We start from the raw sequence: 15,629 nt of genomic DNA, 5'->3' as shown, positions 1-15,629 counted from the left end.
TGCAGTCACTCTCCTGGGGTTTGCATGAGGTTGTTATGACACGTGAACCCAATCAGCGCTGGCATCACTGTCTCTTCCTTTAGACATATAGACAATCAAGGGATGGTGTGAGCTGCTGCTCTCTCACTTCCCATTGATTACTTTATACGTCCGAAGGAGGAGACAGTGACGCATGTGCTGATTGGGCTCTGGGTTCACGTGTCATAACAACCTCACATGAGTACCAGGAATGCGATTGCCGACACTGCTGGAAAGGTGTCTGCACGGGAGGGGGGTATAAGGTTTTTAGATTTTATCTAAACATGTGTAATGAAAAGGGGTTGTCCAAGTAACGAACAACTTCTTTAAAGCCCCCATTACACACTGCGATATCGCTAGCAATATCGCTGTAAAGTCACCGATTTTTTGACGTTGCAGTGATATTGCTAGCGATATCGCTGCATGTGATACTTACCTCTGACCGGCTCCCCCGCTGGTTATCGCTGATCGCGCAAGAAGCTCCTGGACCATTCCTCGTCGGCCACTTCCTGCGGCGCTTCCTGCTGTGACGATGAGCGACGCGTGGAGCCGGGCGGGAGGATGCAGGATCGCCGCGTCTGACAGGTAAGTAGCGATCCCCGTCCCCAGCGATGTCGCTGGTGAGATCTGCCTGTGTGGCAGCTCACTAGCGACCACCTAGCGATGCACCAGCGATCCTGACCGCGTCATATCGCTAGTCGGGATCGCTGGTGCATCGCTAGGTGTAACGGTACCCTAAGGAATAGTGTAGAAGTCAGGAAGTCATTAAAGGAGTTGGCTACTTTTTCTTTTCTTTAACAGTATGTTAGGCATATGATTTTGTGGAACATACTGTTGGTACGAAAGACTATTTTCCTGTACTTGTTAGCACAGCTTTCCTTAGACTGCTCAGCTCTCAAGTCCATAAAATGGCTGCTGATGGAGGGACATGTGACCATTCTGTCTATCAGCCTCTTCCAATAGAAAAGCAGCTTTCCAATGAGAGACGTTTTTCAATTGGACAAGGCTCATTGACTGATCTGATCACCGCTCTTTCACCAGCAGCCATTTTTTGGATTGGATAGTCTGTGAGAATAGTTTCACTAACAAGTACAGGAGATCTGTTGTGCCTAAGTAATATTACCTGTATACACATTAATGTCCATAACACATCTATTACAATAAAGATAATGTGGCCGACGTCATTAATTGATTCTGCAGCCAGTAATAAATACACATTAATGTTACCCAATGGCAAAAATGATTTTAGCCCAAATTGCATGGATTAATGAATGAATAAAAAATGTCTCAAAGGTGGACAACTCCTTTGACGTTCCTGTCATGGTCAGATAGGGGTTTCCAACCTTTGATGTATGGGCACATCATGAGGATCATGCGTTCAATAGCCGCCAGGAGCTTGCCTTAAATTAAATCCGAGACCCGACTGTCGATGCCAAGAGCGCAGCTCACCAACCATTTACCCCCCCAATGCCGCCATTGACATCAATGGCAGTATTTAAAACTTTGGAAGAGGGAGGGGTCTCCCTGTCGCTTCCAATCGGCACCCCCGCAACGTCATCACAAGAGCCCAATCATTGCCATAACAACCCAAGGTAAATTAAATGACCACCAGGCCAGCAACAGAGAGACTGTAAGATAATGCTCAGAGCATGTCATAAGAAAACCCCCAAGAAACAATTTCTGAATTGCTGGATTTTGTTAATTCTGCCCCCAAAAATCCTAAGAAAAGACGATCAAAAATGTTATGTGCCCGAAAATAGTACCAATAAAAATGTCAACTCATCCCACAAAAAACAAGACCTCACATTCTGTTGACAGAAATAAAGAAAATAATAGTTTTTAAAATATGGCAATGTACAACAAAAAGTTTTTTTTTTAGTGTGTGACAGCAGCCAAACATAAAAAAACTATATAAATCTGGTATCGCTGTAATCTCACCGACTCAAAGAATAGAGCCACCTAATCACTTATACTGCCAAGGAACAGCATAAAAAAAATTAGAAACAATTCTTGACCTGCTGTTTATTTGTTCATTCTGTATCCTAAAGATTGCAGTAGATCTATCCTGCACTCTCCGCTGAGCGCTTACATCGGGGTTACCATGTTAATTTCTGAAATACATGATTCAGACGGAATTCACAATGGAAGATTCCCTATAATGAGGCAGATGGAGACTTTGGCCTATGATCCGATGGTGTCTGTCTTTTTAAACGTGTATAAAAGCGTGTTCGATCACAGTTTTGTGCACCTCTGAAAAGGAGATCACTGAACAGAGTCCAGAGTAACTCTGCTACCTCATTATAGTGAATTAATTCTTCAGGGGTTTCACCTCAATCTTATCATTCAAAGATTTAAATGGAAACCCCGATATAGGTGCTCAGCGTAGAGCGCAGGATAAATATGATTCAAAATGTTATGTAAATTGCTCCCAAAAAAGCTTCAACTCAATCCACAAAAAAACAAGTCCCCACTCAGGTCTGTCATCCACATTACTAGTAGCTCAAAGACTTTGGAAAAGCGCTATAGCTCCTCACCTCCTGAAAGAAATCCAGTGAATTCTGTGCTCCCGAAGCCAAATGCCCCTCTGTTTTCAGAGCCCCACAGTGAACCTAAACCACATTTTGAATCCACGTTTGGTATCTCTGTAGCAATGAGAGCCTGCTTAATTTACAGGGTCCATGTCTGTAGAAGCACTAGCTAGGCACAATGTATGGGCACTGTAATGTTCAGATTTGCAATTTTCATTTAGCAACATTCACTACTGCATGTTTGTGGAGAAAACCCATGGAATCAAAATCTTCACTACACCTGTGGATAAATTCCCAGAGGGTGTAATTTCAATAATGGAGTTACTTGAGTGGAGATTATGCTCTTCTGGCACATAAGGGGCTCTGTATATACAGTGCCTACAAGTAGTATTCAACCCCCTGCAGATTTAGCAGGTTTACACATTCGGAATTAACTTGGCATTGTGACATTTGGACTGTAGATCAGCCTGGAAGTGTGAAATGCACTGCAGCAAAAAAGAATGTTATTTCTTTGTTTAATTTTTTTTTAAATTGTGAAAAGTTTATTCAGAGGGTCATTTATTATTCAACCCCTCAAACCACCAAAATTCTGTTTGGTTCTCCTAAAGTATTAAGAAGTATTTCAGGCACAAAGAACAATGAGCTTCACATGTTTGGATTAATTATCTCTTTTTCCAGCCTTTTCTGACTATTTAAGACCCTCCCCAAACTTGTGAACAGCACTCATACATGGTCAACATGGGAAAGACAAAGGAGCATTCCAAGGCCATCAGAGACAAGATCGTGGAGGGTCACAAGGCTGGCAAGGGGTACAAAACCCTTTCCAAGGAGTTGGGCCTACCTGTCTCCACTGTTGGGAGCATCATCCGGATGTGGAAGGCTTATGGAACTACTGTTAGCCTTCCACGGCCTGGACAGCCTTTGAAAGTTTCCTCCCGTGCCGAGGCCAGGCTTGTCCGAAGAGTCAAGGCTAACCGAAGGACAACAAGGAAGGAGCTCCGGGAAGATCTCATGGCAGTGGGGACATTGGTTTCAGTCAATACCATAAGTAACGTACTCCACCGCAATGGTCTCCGTTCCAGACGAGCCCGTAAGGTACCTTTACTGTTATGATTGAGTCACCGAAGGAGGCAAAAACAGAAATGCTAGCTAAGTCCTGAAAACCAGAGAAGTTGGCAACTATCAGACTGCAGACCCCTGAACCCATCAACACAACCAGCAGCAGCCGCAGGGGGCCCCCACGATGACCCAGACCCCCGATCACAGCCGGAGAGACACACAGGCCCAGAGAAGGAAAGGGGAAATCCAACCACCCCAGAGTAGACCCCAAAGCAATAGGCAGCCCCCCACATACAATGACGGTGAAGCAAGATGAAAACACTTAGGCTAGTTTCACACTTGCTTTTTTTTGCAGCGCGTTTTTCCCGCAAAAAAACGCATTGAAAAAACGCATACAAAAGCATACAACTGCTGCGTTTTTTTCAAGCATTTTTATGAGCATGCATGAAAAAAACGCAGCGTTTTTATGCGTTTGTATGCGTTTTTAGTGCGTTTTTACCGCGTTTGCGTTTTTTCCAACATAAGGGTGGCCCCTCACACTAACCCAAACCATGACTTTACTAACCCTAACCCTGACCCTAACCCTTAACCAAATCATACTTAACCCTAACCCAAACCCTAAACCCTAACTAACCCTAACCCTAACCCTGACCCTAACCCTAACCCTAACCCTGACCCTAACCCTTAACCAAACCATACTTAACCCTAATCCTGACCCTAACCCTGACCCTAACCCTTAACAAAACCATACTTAACCCTAACCCTGACCCTAACCCTAACCCTGACCCTAACCCTAACCCTGACCCTAACCCTAACCCTGACCCTAACCCTTAACCAAACCATACTTAACCCTAATCCTGACCCTAACCCTGACCCTAACCCTTAACAAAACCATACTTAACCCTAACCCTGACCCTAACCCTAACCCTGACCCTAACCCTAACCCTAACCCTAACCCTAACCCTGACCCTAACCCTTAACCAAACCATACTTAACCCTAATCCTGACCCAAACCCTGACCGTAACCCTTAACCAAACCATACTTAACCCTGACCCAAACCCCAACCCTAACCCTGACCCTAACCCTAACCCTAAACCCCCTTAACTAACCCTAACTCTAACCCAAACCCCTAAATTCCATGGTTAAAAAAAAAAAACGCATATGCAAAAAAACGCATACATGAGCATGCCAGTGCGCACATATGCGCATCCATAGGCTATAATGGCCATTTTTAGCGCAAAACGTGCGCATATGTGCGCATGCGCTTTTTTGCAGGGCCAAAAAATGCAACATGCTGCGTCTGGAAAATCCAAACGCACACCCCAAAAAAACGCAGCGCATGAAAATCGCATACATGCGCTTACAAGCGCGCAGGTATGCGCACCCATGTTAAATATAGGGGAAAAAACGCATGCGCAGGTTAGCGTTTTTTTCCAGCGCTAAAAAACGCAAATGTGAAACCAGCCTTACACAGACAGAAAGACAGGCCGAGCAAAGACGGGGCCCAAAAACTACCCAGACAGGAACAGACAGGAAGGCTGCCGTCTGCAATCTGCCAAAACCCTATCAGAGACAAAAGCCAACAAGCTGATATAAAAATGGCCCTGAAGCAACTAAGCTTCAAAAACTAAATCAGCACTCAGGTACTTTCAGAAGACAGCGCTCAAGGAACACTGCACACTCCAGCAGGGAGTGGCAGAATCCAAAAAGCAAGAAAAACAAAAACAAAACTTAGATGCAAAAAGGCAAAACAGAAAACTTAGCTTTAGGAGAGCAGGAATCAGACTGGTGTCCAAGAGTCCACAGAGAAATCACGTGCAGGGCAGAAAGGGCGTAGGCTGCTTTAAATCCAGTCAGTGACTCCACTCAGCCAATCATCTTCATTAGTCCCAGGTGCCTGATAATCAGGCACACTACCTTCCTTCACTAGAATAGGGAGTTCACCAGGCCTCAGTGACAGAGGGGAAAATGAACTCACAACACTTTACTTTCAAAGCGTCATGTCAAGGCTCGTCTACAGTTTGCTCATGATCACTTGGAGGACTCTGAGACAGACTGGTTCAAGGTTCTCTGGTCTGATGAGACCAAGATCGAGATCTTTGGTGCCAACCACACATGTGACGTTTGGAGACTGGATGGCACTGCATACGACCCCAAGAATACCATCCCTACAGTCAAGCATGGTGGTGGCAGCATCATGCTGTGGGGCTGTTTCTCAGCCAAGGGGCCTGGCCATCTGGTCCACATCCATGGGAAGATGGATAGCACGGCCTACCTGGAGATTTTGGCCAAGAACCTCCGCTCCTCCATCAAGGATCTTAAGATGGGTCGTCATTTCATCTTCCAACAAGACAACGACCCAAAGTACACAGCCAAGAAAACCAAGGCCTGGTTCAAGAGGCAAAAAATCAAGGTGTTGGAGTGGCCTAGTCAGTCTCCTGACCTTAACCCAATTGAAAACTTGTGGAAGGAGCTCAAGATTAAAGTCCACATGAGACACCCAAAGAACCTAGATAACTTGGAGAAGATCTGCATGGAGGAGTGGGCCAAGATAACTCCAGAGACCTGTGCCGGCCTGATCAGGTCTTATAAAAGACGATTATTAGCTGTAATTGCAAACAAGGGTTATTCCACAAAATATTAAACCTAGGGGTTGAATAATAATTGACCCACACTTGTATGTTTAAAATGTATTACAATTTAACTGAGCAACATAACTTTTTGGTTTGTAAGATTTATGCATCTGTTAATAAATCCTGCTCTTGTGTGAAGTTTGAAGGCTCTAACTTATTTTCATCTTATCAAACCTGCTAAATCTGCAGGTGGTTGAATACTACTTGTAGGCACTGTAGAGTCTGCAAACTATTTAACTATAATTTGTTCTCCAAGAATCAAATAGCGCTCCTTCCCTCCCAAGTCTCACTGTGTGAATAAGCAGTACTTTTAGCAGAATTTGTGTGACAAATTTTGGTGCTATTTTTACTCATTTCCCCTTGTGAAAAAGTAAAATCTGAGACTAAAACAAAAGTTTCATTGTAAAAATGTAATTATTTTTTTCTTCACTGAATGATGGTATAAAATTCTGTGACACACCTGTCGTGTCAATATGATCACTGTACCCTTAGATGAATTCATTGAGAGGTGTAGTTTGTAAAATGGGGGCACTTATGGAGATATTCTCCTGTTCTTGTACTTCAGGGGCTGTTCCAGTGAGTCGTGGCACCCGCAAACCATAATAGTCAGATCTGCACTACAATATGGCGCTCCTTCCCTTCTGAGCTTTCCACTGTGCTTGAAAAGTAGTTCCTGATTACATGTATGTAGGGTATTCGTGCACTCAGGAGAAATTTCACAACAAACCGTGAGGTCCATTTCTCTTATTAGCGCTTATAAAAATTCAAAACTTGGGGCTAAAACAACATTTTAGTGGTAAAAATGTAATTATTCTTTCTTCACCGCACAATGGTATACAATTCTATGAGGCCATGTGTGGTGTCAACATGCTCACTGCACACTTAGATGAATTCATTGAGAAGTGTAGTTTGTAAAATGGGGTCACATATGGAGCGATTCTGTTGTTCAGGCTTCTCAGCGGCTCTGCCAAGGTGACATGGCCCCCTCAAACCATTCTAGCAAAATCTGAACTCTAAATGGCGCTTCTTCTTTTCTGAGATTTCCATTGTGCCTCAAAATAGTTTTTGACCACATATGGGGTATGGGCGTACGACATTGCGTAACAAATTTTATGGTCCATTTTCTCCTATTCTCCCTTTTGAAAATTAAAAACTCAGGGCTAAATCAATATTTCAGTGGAAAAAATGGTGACATGGCATCCACAATCTATTGAATCCAAAATTGCGCTCCAGAATTCAATTGGCGCTCCTTCCCTTCCGAGCACTGCTGTGTGGCCAAATGGAAGTTTTCCACCACATGTAGAGGGTATCTGGTTACTCAAAAGAAATTGCACAACATGTTTTGGGTCCATTTAACCTTGTGAAATGGAAAAATCTGGGACTCAAGTAACATTTTTGCAAGAAAAAATGTATTTTTTCATTTTCACGATTCAAAGTTATAAAATTCTGTGAAGTACCTGTATGTTCAAGGTGTTCACCACACTTCTAGATAAGTTCTTTGAGGGATGTAGTTTCTAAAATTAGGTCAATTGTGTGTGGTTTCCACTGTTTAGGAACATCAGGGGTTCTGCAAACGCAATATGTTATCCACTGTCTATTCCAGGAAATTTTGTACTCCAAAAGTCAAATGGTGCTCTTCCCCTTCCGAGCAAACATTAGTTTTCCACCATGTATTAGGTATCGCTGACATGACATCTGCTCTCAATTCCAGCAATCTTTGTGTTCACAAAGTCAAATAGTTCTCCTTTCCTTCCGAGACCTGCCGTGCCCCTAAACAGTGGATTTCCCCCACATATGGGGTTTCGGCATGCTCAGGAGAAATTGCACAACAAAATGCATGGTCCATTTTCTTCTGTCACCCTTTTGAAAATGCAATGGTGTAACTTTTGGCTATTTTCTGTCATATAGGCCTTTCAAAGTCACTTAAAATGTGATGTGGTCCCTAAAAATATGGTTTTGTAAATTTTGTTGGAAAAATGAGAAATTATTGAAACTTTTAACCCTTCTATACTTCCTAAGAAAATGATGCTGATGTAAAGTAGACATGTGGTAAATATTATTTATTATTTTATCTTGTGTGGTATATCTCTCTGGTTTAAGGGCTTAAAAAAAAGTTTGAAAATTTCAAATTTTTTGTTCAAATTTTCGATATTTTCATAAATAAATGCAAATCATATCGACCTAAATTTGCCACTAATATGAAGTACCATATGTCACGAAAATACTTTCTCAGCGTTCCACAGTTATTACCACATAAAATGACACTGGTCAGAATTGAAAAAAATTGCCTAATCAGGAAGGTGAAAACAGGCTGAGGGGGCAGTCAAGGGGTTAAGAATGGACTGATATTAGAGCAATCTTATAAAACATTTGCAATTGATTACTCTCCTGTATTAGCTGATATTCTTTGATCCATTTTCTTAAAGCAGGTCATGAGGAAGCTTCAATCCCATTGTGAACAAATCCTGAAAGTATTTGTTTTTGCATTAACTATGTATCGTGTATGGAACAAAATCAAAACACCTATTTTTTTTATGATCTATTTTCTTTGTTAGTTCTTCGGCTGCAGCTGTTTTCAGCTGTGAAATCTACAGTATTCAGTTCAAAGTGCCAGATAGTTGTTTTCCTGCACAAGATATGAAATTTCAGAATAAATGCTTTAGGGATGGAAAAGTCTCATAAATAAGTCAGGAATTTATCAAAGCATATTCCCCTCTATAACTATTGGATCAGACTGAGCTATCATCGAGGTCACTGCGTAGATGTGTAAGGTGTCATGCAGTATAGAGACAGAGGCCATGAGCACACTTGGTTCTAGTCTGTTTTCCATTTCTGTGCACAGTATCAAATGGCCTAATCAAGCATTTGTTTTTGCACCTGTTCTCAAATAACGATCTTCCAGTGCCTCCTAGTGGCTGATATAAAAAATGCTCCAAGAAGCTGAATCTGTTCATGGTGCGTTTTTCAAAGCACTATACTGACAGTATATTTTAATGCCTAGAAATCTTTCGGTACTCATTTTATCTAGTATTGTGAAATGTTCCTTAAACAAGAGAATAAAAAAATTAGTCAAGTAAAAAAAAAAAAAAGGCTGGGCATCAGTTTTAAATTGCCTCGTAGTAATATACTTGCTGTATCACTGTATACAAACACGAGTACAATACTCAACATTGAAATTGCACCAAGATGGAAAAGTCATGGAATTGCAAAAATCACAAGATTTGTTATTGATGTGTACGAGGGGCGTTCAATAAAGATTTCCCCTGATCCATTTCCTGTAGGCTGAGAGCAATGAAAGTTGGCACAGTTATTAGTCCTCTACATAGGTGCCACCTATGGACACACACTCCTCCCAACTCTTTAAGCAACTGTAAACACCTCACCTGTAGAAGTCGAGAGGTTGCTCCAAAAGCCACTTTGTGACTTCGGAAATCAGTCTCATCATCTGGAAAATGCTTGCCCTCCAAAAATAACTTAATTGTTGGAAAGAGGTGGAAGTCCGATGGTGCAAGGTTGGTTGAATAAGGACTTTGTGGTAGAATTTCAAGGCCACAGGATCATGCTTCCATTTTGGCAACATGCGAGTTGTGAACTGGTGCATTGTCTTGCAGAAGTCGGACACATTTGATGAGCATGCCATTTCTCTTGTTTTTGATGGCCTCTGGCAATTTCCACAGCAGTGAAGCATAGTATGCCCCAGTCATCAAGGTAGCCTTTGCTAGGAAATCCATCAATGCTACTCCATGCTGGACCCAAAATACTGTGAGCATGACCTTGCCTGCCTAGGGTAGGACACGTGCCTTCTTTGGAGGTGGTGAGTAATGATGCTTCCATTGCATCGACTGGACTTTAGTCTCAGGATCATAGTGATGGACCCAGTTTTCATCCTGTGTGATCAGTCTGTTGAAAAAATCCTCCTGGTTTCCATGGCACATCGTCAATAGAGCCTGTGAGCAGTGGACTCGTTCCTGTTTCTGGAAAGGTGTGAGCAGCCGGGGAACTCAGGAAACGGATACCTTATGCATGAGAAGATGGTCTTGGATGATTTTTTTCCACAGACCCCACACTAACCTTGATATTTTGGGCTAGGCGGTGAATGGTTACCTGGCGATTTTCAAAATGGTGACCTCCACTTGCTGGATGGTGTGTTCATCAATAGCAGAGTGGGGTCGCCGTGGAATTGTAGCTGTTTGCACCGAAGTCTGACTACATTTGAACTAATGATGCCAGTTCTTGACTGCATCATATGATGGGGAATCATCACAATAAACCTCTTTCATCTCATCAAACGTCTCCTTTGGTGTGCGGCCTTTCAAGTAAAGGAATTGATGACTACTCTGTGTTCCACTAGGTCCATTATCAAACCTCACACCACTTCAATACCTGTAAAATCAAGACCGTTATCAGTTCTGAGTTGCAATTTGGCACGTAACCTATACATGCTATTACACATGTGCAGTTTCAGCGTCCTGTGGTAAATAGAAGTGAGTCAGGGGAAATCTTTAAATAATATGCCTCGAAACTTCGTAAGTGAAAAGGTAGAAACAACATTTTCAAAACCTTTCAAATTATTTAGTGTCGGGTTTGAGTGAAACATGCAGAAATACAAGCACTTACAGAGACCCAACATATGAAATAACAGTCGGGAAAGGGTTTATAAATGACCACTTAAGGTCTGTATCCCACACCTTGAAAGCTGCAATTGCCACAGTATTACCACTTATATATTCACAGCAGGTGTGAATAAAATGCTGCAAAATAAGAATACTTTCAAAAATAGAAATATTATTAGTTTTTGTTTTTTTTAATCAGTTAACAAAATGCAAAATTGATGAATATAAATCAAACTGAAGGAACTCAGCAGTGAGGTTGCTCCATATAGAAAATGTTATAGTGACAAGAATACCTCATATTTTCATATCTCTTAGGCTAGGTTCACATGCAGTACGTTTTTCTGCAGCCATAACCTGCTCTCTTGGTAGTAAAAACACTGCTTTCAAAATGCCCAGTTTTCACATTTTTGCTGTGTTTTTGTCACCTTTTTTGTGTTTTTTTTTGGGTGTGGATTACATGTGTGCTTTGCATACAGTACATGTCTAATAAAGTTAGTTTTATTCACCAAAAACACATTGCATTTTTTGCACTTTCTCACTGTTTTCTGACACTGAAAAAAGCTGCAAAAATGGTGAAAAAAGTGAAATGCTGCAGATTTAAAAAATGCTGCAGTTCTCAAATTCAGTCAGAAAAAAAAAGACAAGCGGGTGTGTGAGATTTCTGAATTCTCATAACTTTTGCTGGTAGTGTTAATAAGAAGCTTTTAACTGACTTAAAATAATTATAAAAGCAGCAAAAAGACTCTTCAAAACCACTAAATGTGAACATGGCCTAACATGCCTAGCATTATTGTATTGATCAGTTAGATACCAAACTTGCCTGGCTTTTGCAGTATTTTTGTTTTTTTTTAAACTCTGCCATGTTTCAGAGTCAAGCATACCTGGGTGAGATCATTCAGCCAGTGTCTGATATGTGCTGCCCATAGATCAGTTGTCAGGTTCCCTTTAATACACCTGAGATAGAGACAGCACTGGTGAAGTGTTTTTGTTATACCCATTCTGATTCTGCATCAAAAAGCGGTGAAACGAAGCATGTTGCTAGATAAAGCCCGACGCCAGAACGCGCGTCGGGGCTGAGACCAATTGGGATATGACAGATTCATCATAGGAATGTGATACATTTCTCTTGCTGCCTATTATGACAGATTTCTTTGTCTTTGTATATATCACTTAGGCCAGATTCATATTGCGTTAGAGCAGTCCGTTCAACGCATGCATTAAACAGACTGCGCTAACGCTACTCTGTTTTCTGATTGCGTTATGCGATCGCGCTAGCGCAGATGCTCCATCTGTGCTAGCAGTGACGGACCCTCGAACGCTGCAGACCGCGTCCGAGGGTCCATCACAGATTGACGGCACATCGCTAACTCATGCCACTTATGACATGCGTTAGCGATGCGTTCAGTAATAGCAGTCTATGGGTGCATTAACGCATCCGTTATATAGCGTTAATGCCGCTATGTAACAGATGTGTTAAACACAGCCCCCGAACGCAATATGAACCTGGCCTTACAGCTTATTATGCTATTGTTTCATATGCAGTAACTTTTTCTGTCCTCTGTACCACAATTATTTCTGTTAGGACGCATTTACATGTTCATTATGTGGTCAGTATTTTACATCAGTATTTGTCAGTCAAAATCAGGAGTGGGGTGATAAATGCAGAAGTGGTGACGTGTTTCTATTATATTTTCCTTTGATTGTTCTTACAGATACCGAGGTAAAACACTGACCAAATACTGAACGTGTAAACATGTCCTTAGTCATATCCTGCTGCTACATGTCACCATTCTTCTGTGGACCTATGCTTTTTTTTATTCCCCCCCAATTTTTTATATAAACTAAAAAAAGATTAGATATTTTTATTGTTATAAATTGTCCTACCATTTTGGTTTAGCACCATGGTCCTCTACCCAACGTTTTGATACAATATTTTGAATATGATTTACTCATTATTTTTGTTCTTGCTCATGTACCCTCTTATTGTTTAATTATACACTATATTAAATTTGCATTGTTTGTATAAACCATACTGATTGTGACAGGGAAACATAACTCCTATGAGGAGCAATCAAAGCATACTTCACAATGGCACGTACTTGGACACCACACTCATGATCACAGCGTGTAGCTCATTTGTTTCCACGAGATTACACTCTGCATTACAACCATAAAGGTGGTTTGTACAGTGTCAGAGGTAGACGTCATGTGCCAAGTGTTACTACAAAGAAGAATGGAGGAGACATTTACACATCACACAGTTCATTAGACATTTGGGAGTCAGTGGAAGATATGAACATCTAGAAAAAAACTAATATTTCTATACAAGACAATAGACACATATTATATAGCGCTAGCTTCACTACTTTTGCCTATTAAAAGTTAGGTTTTATTTTAGTCTGGGGATATTTTTTTTTTGACCCTCAGCCACATTCAAGTAATTGTAGCTGAGCGACAATACTAGATAATATCTCTATTATTGTGAAGGTTTCTCCTGTGGTAACGATTATGGTAAAAGTTTTGAGAGCAACATGTAATGTCCTGTTCATTCAGGGACAGTCATACAAGAACACAGCATGAGCATTTAGCTCCATGTGGAACAGTTTCTCCATTCCTGATATGAAATGCTCTTTTAACTTAGCTGCTTAAGAAACAGATAATTTACTCATTTTCTGTAGAGAAAATATGAAAGTTTTTTTTCTTTGCTGAAAGTACAGAAGAGTGAAGAATTACAAAGTTATTTCTTTCTTATGTTTCAGCCGCTGGAGTGTTGAAGTTTGGAACTTTGGTCAGCACATCAAACGCTTTTGATGGCACAGGAATTGTTACGGTAGAAACTGACAGTCCTCTGATATGGACCATGGGCGTAAGGACAACAAATGATGATTGAAGACAAGTACTGATCTTCTCACCAGGAGCACAGCTAAGAATAACACTGCAGGTGAAGAAAAGTCAAGTGTACCTGTCAAAGTTCTTAAGAAAGAGAAGCAGTATAATGGCTAAACTTTATCAGTTTGATATGTAACTACCTATTCATCTGTCTGTATCTAGTCTCAGAAGCTTGCAGTTGCTCTTAAGACCCTTCACACGTCCTGACTTTAATGGTACTGGAAAAATCAGTGTTGTATGTCCGTGTACTTGTACATGTACTTGTGCCGTCCGTGTTACACGTACCAGAATAGAATATATAATTAGTGCCATTCCTGTGTAGCTTACTGTACATGGATTAACCTAATAAATAAATGCATAAAAACCACGTTGGGATCTCCTCATTTTTGATAACCAGCAAAGGTAAAGCAGACAGCTGATATTATAAGACTGATTATTGGGCCCTTCCCAGCACAAGAATACCAGCCCACAGCCAACCCAGAATTGGCACATTATATTAGATGTGGCGCTTCACTTTTTCTGATTGCCCTGGTGTGTTGGCAGTTGGGGCAATGGGGCTTTCGGTTGATGTCAACTGTGATTTGTCAAAAATTCCAGTTGAAATCAAGCCCTGGTGTTTGCAATTCAAAGCTGTCTATTATAAGAAAAAAACAAAATAAGGAGAAACAGCGAGATTACACTATATTAAAATAATAATATAAATAAATAGTAATATATCGCTGGAGAGTGTTGGACTGTTAGAAGGACAGTCGTGTTTAAAACACCAAATTTACAGAAAAAAACGACCAAAAAGTCCCAGAAAGATAATATATTTTATTGAGTCATTATAAAAAGTAGTTAAAAAACATAAAATATATAATACATATACTGAACAAAAAAAGAGGGGTTATGCTACCCAGATATAAGACATAAAATATATATGACAAAAATGTGTAAACATAAATGGTGATTAGGCAAAATAGATATTAATATTTGTAAAAAATAATAATAAATAATAAACAATATAGAGTGCACAAACACCCAAAAAAAATAATAAAAATATCAAAAAATATATATATTATAAACCATAAACATAAGTGTAAACCACTACCACCGTAAACCTGTATATATCAATATACCAATATAGTGCATCTGTGTGGTAAAGCTGAAAAAGGACACAATATGTGTCACCGTGAATTACGGTGTCTGCCGACCAGGAAAGGAAAAAATGGTGCAAAAATAATAACAAATATATGTGAAAATACATACAACCTCTCCTGGTCTCCTGGGAAAGCAACCCGGTCCCGACGCGCGTTTTGGCGCTAAGCCTGATGAAGGCTTAGCGCCGAAACGCGCGTCGGGACCGGGTTGCTTTCCCAGGAGACCAGGAGAGGTTGTATGTATTTTCACATATATTTTTTATTATTTTTGCACCATTTTTTCCTTTCCTGGTCGGCAGACACCGTAATTCACGGTGACACATATTGTGTCCTTTTTCAGCTTTACCACACAGATGCACTATATTGGTATATTGATATATACAGGTTTACGGTGGTAGTGGTTTACACTTATGTTTATGGTTTATAATATATATATTTTTTGATATTTTTATTATTTTTTTGGGTGTTTGTGCACTCTATATTGTTTATTATTTATTATTATTTTTTACAAATATTAATATCTATTTTGCTTAATCACCATTTATGTTTACACATTTTTGTCATATATATTTTATGTCTTATATCTGGGTAGCATAACCCCTCTTTTTTTGTTCAGTATATGTATTATATATTTTATGTTTTTTAACTACTTTTTATAATGACTCAATAAAATATATTATCTTTCTGGGACTTTTTGGTCGTTTTTTTCTGTAAATTTAAAGCTGTCTATTAGACACTTCCATTACTAA

General features: G+C 40.4%; 1 protein-coding gene across 4 annotated transcripts in view; it reads left to right on the top strand.

Annotated features, from left to right (window-relative positions):
• TPK1 (thiamin pyrophosphokinase 1) overlaps positions 1–14,108 on the top strand; it is a 794,751-nt gene extending 780,643 nt beyond the window's left edge. For all 4 annotated transcript variants that reach the window (XM_073550050.1, XM_073550048.1, XM_073550049.1 and 1 more), the window contains one exon: positions 13,612–14,108. In XM_073550050.1, coding sequence (XP_073406151.1) covers positions 13,612–13,742 — 131 coding nt within the window. In that variant the 3' untranslated portion in view covers positions 13,743–14,108. The remainder of the gene's footprint in view (positions 1–13,611) is intronic.
• The last annotated feature ends 1,521 nt before the right edge of the window (positions 14,109–15,629 follow it).

The sequence above is a fragment of the Dendrobates tinctorius genome, unplaced genomic scaffold (genome assembly GCF_039654945.1).
Source record: "Dendrobates tinctorius isolate UK_male_01 unplaced genomic scaffold, ASM3965494v1 ptg000162l, whole genome shotgun sequence".
In the NCBI taxonomy this organism is placed as follows: domain Eukaryota; kingdom Metazoa; phylum Chordata; class Amphibia; order Anura; family Dendrobatidae; genus Dendrobates; species Dendrobates tinctorius.
Note: the sequence above shows the minus strand (reverse complement) of the source record. Positions and strands in the feature narration are given on the sequence as shown.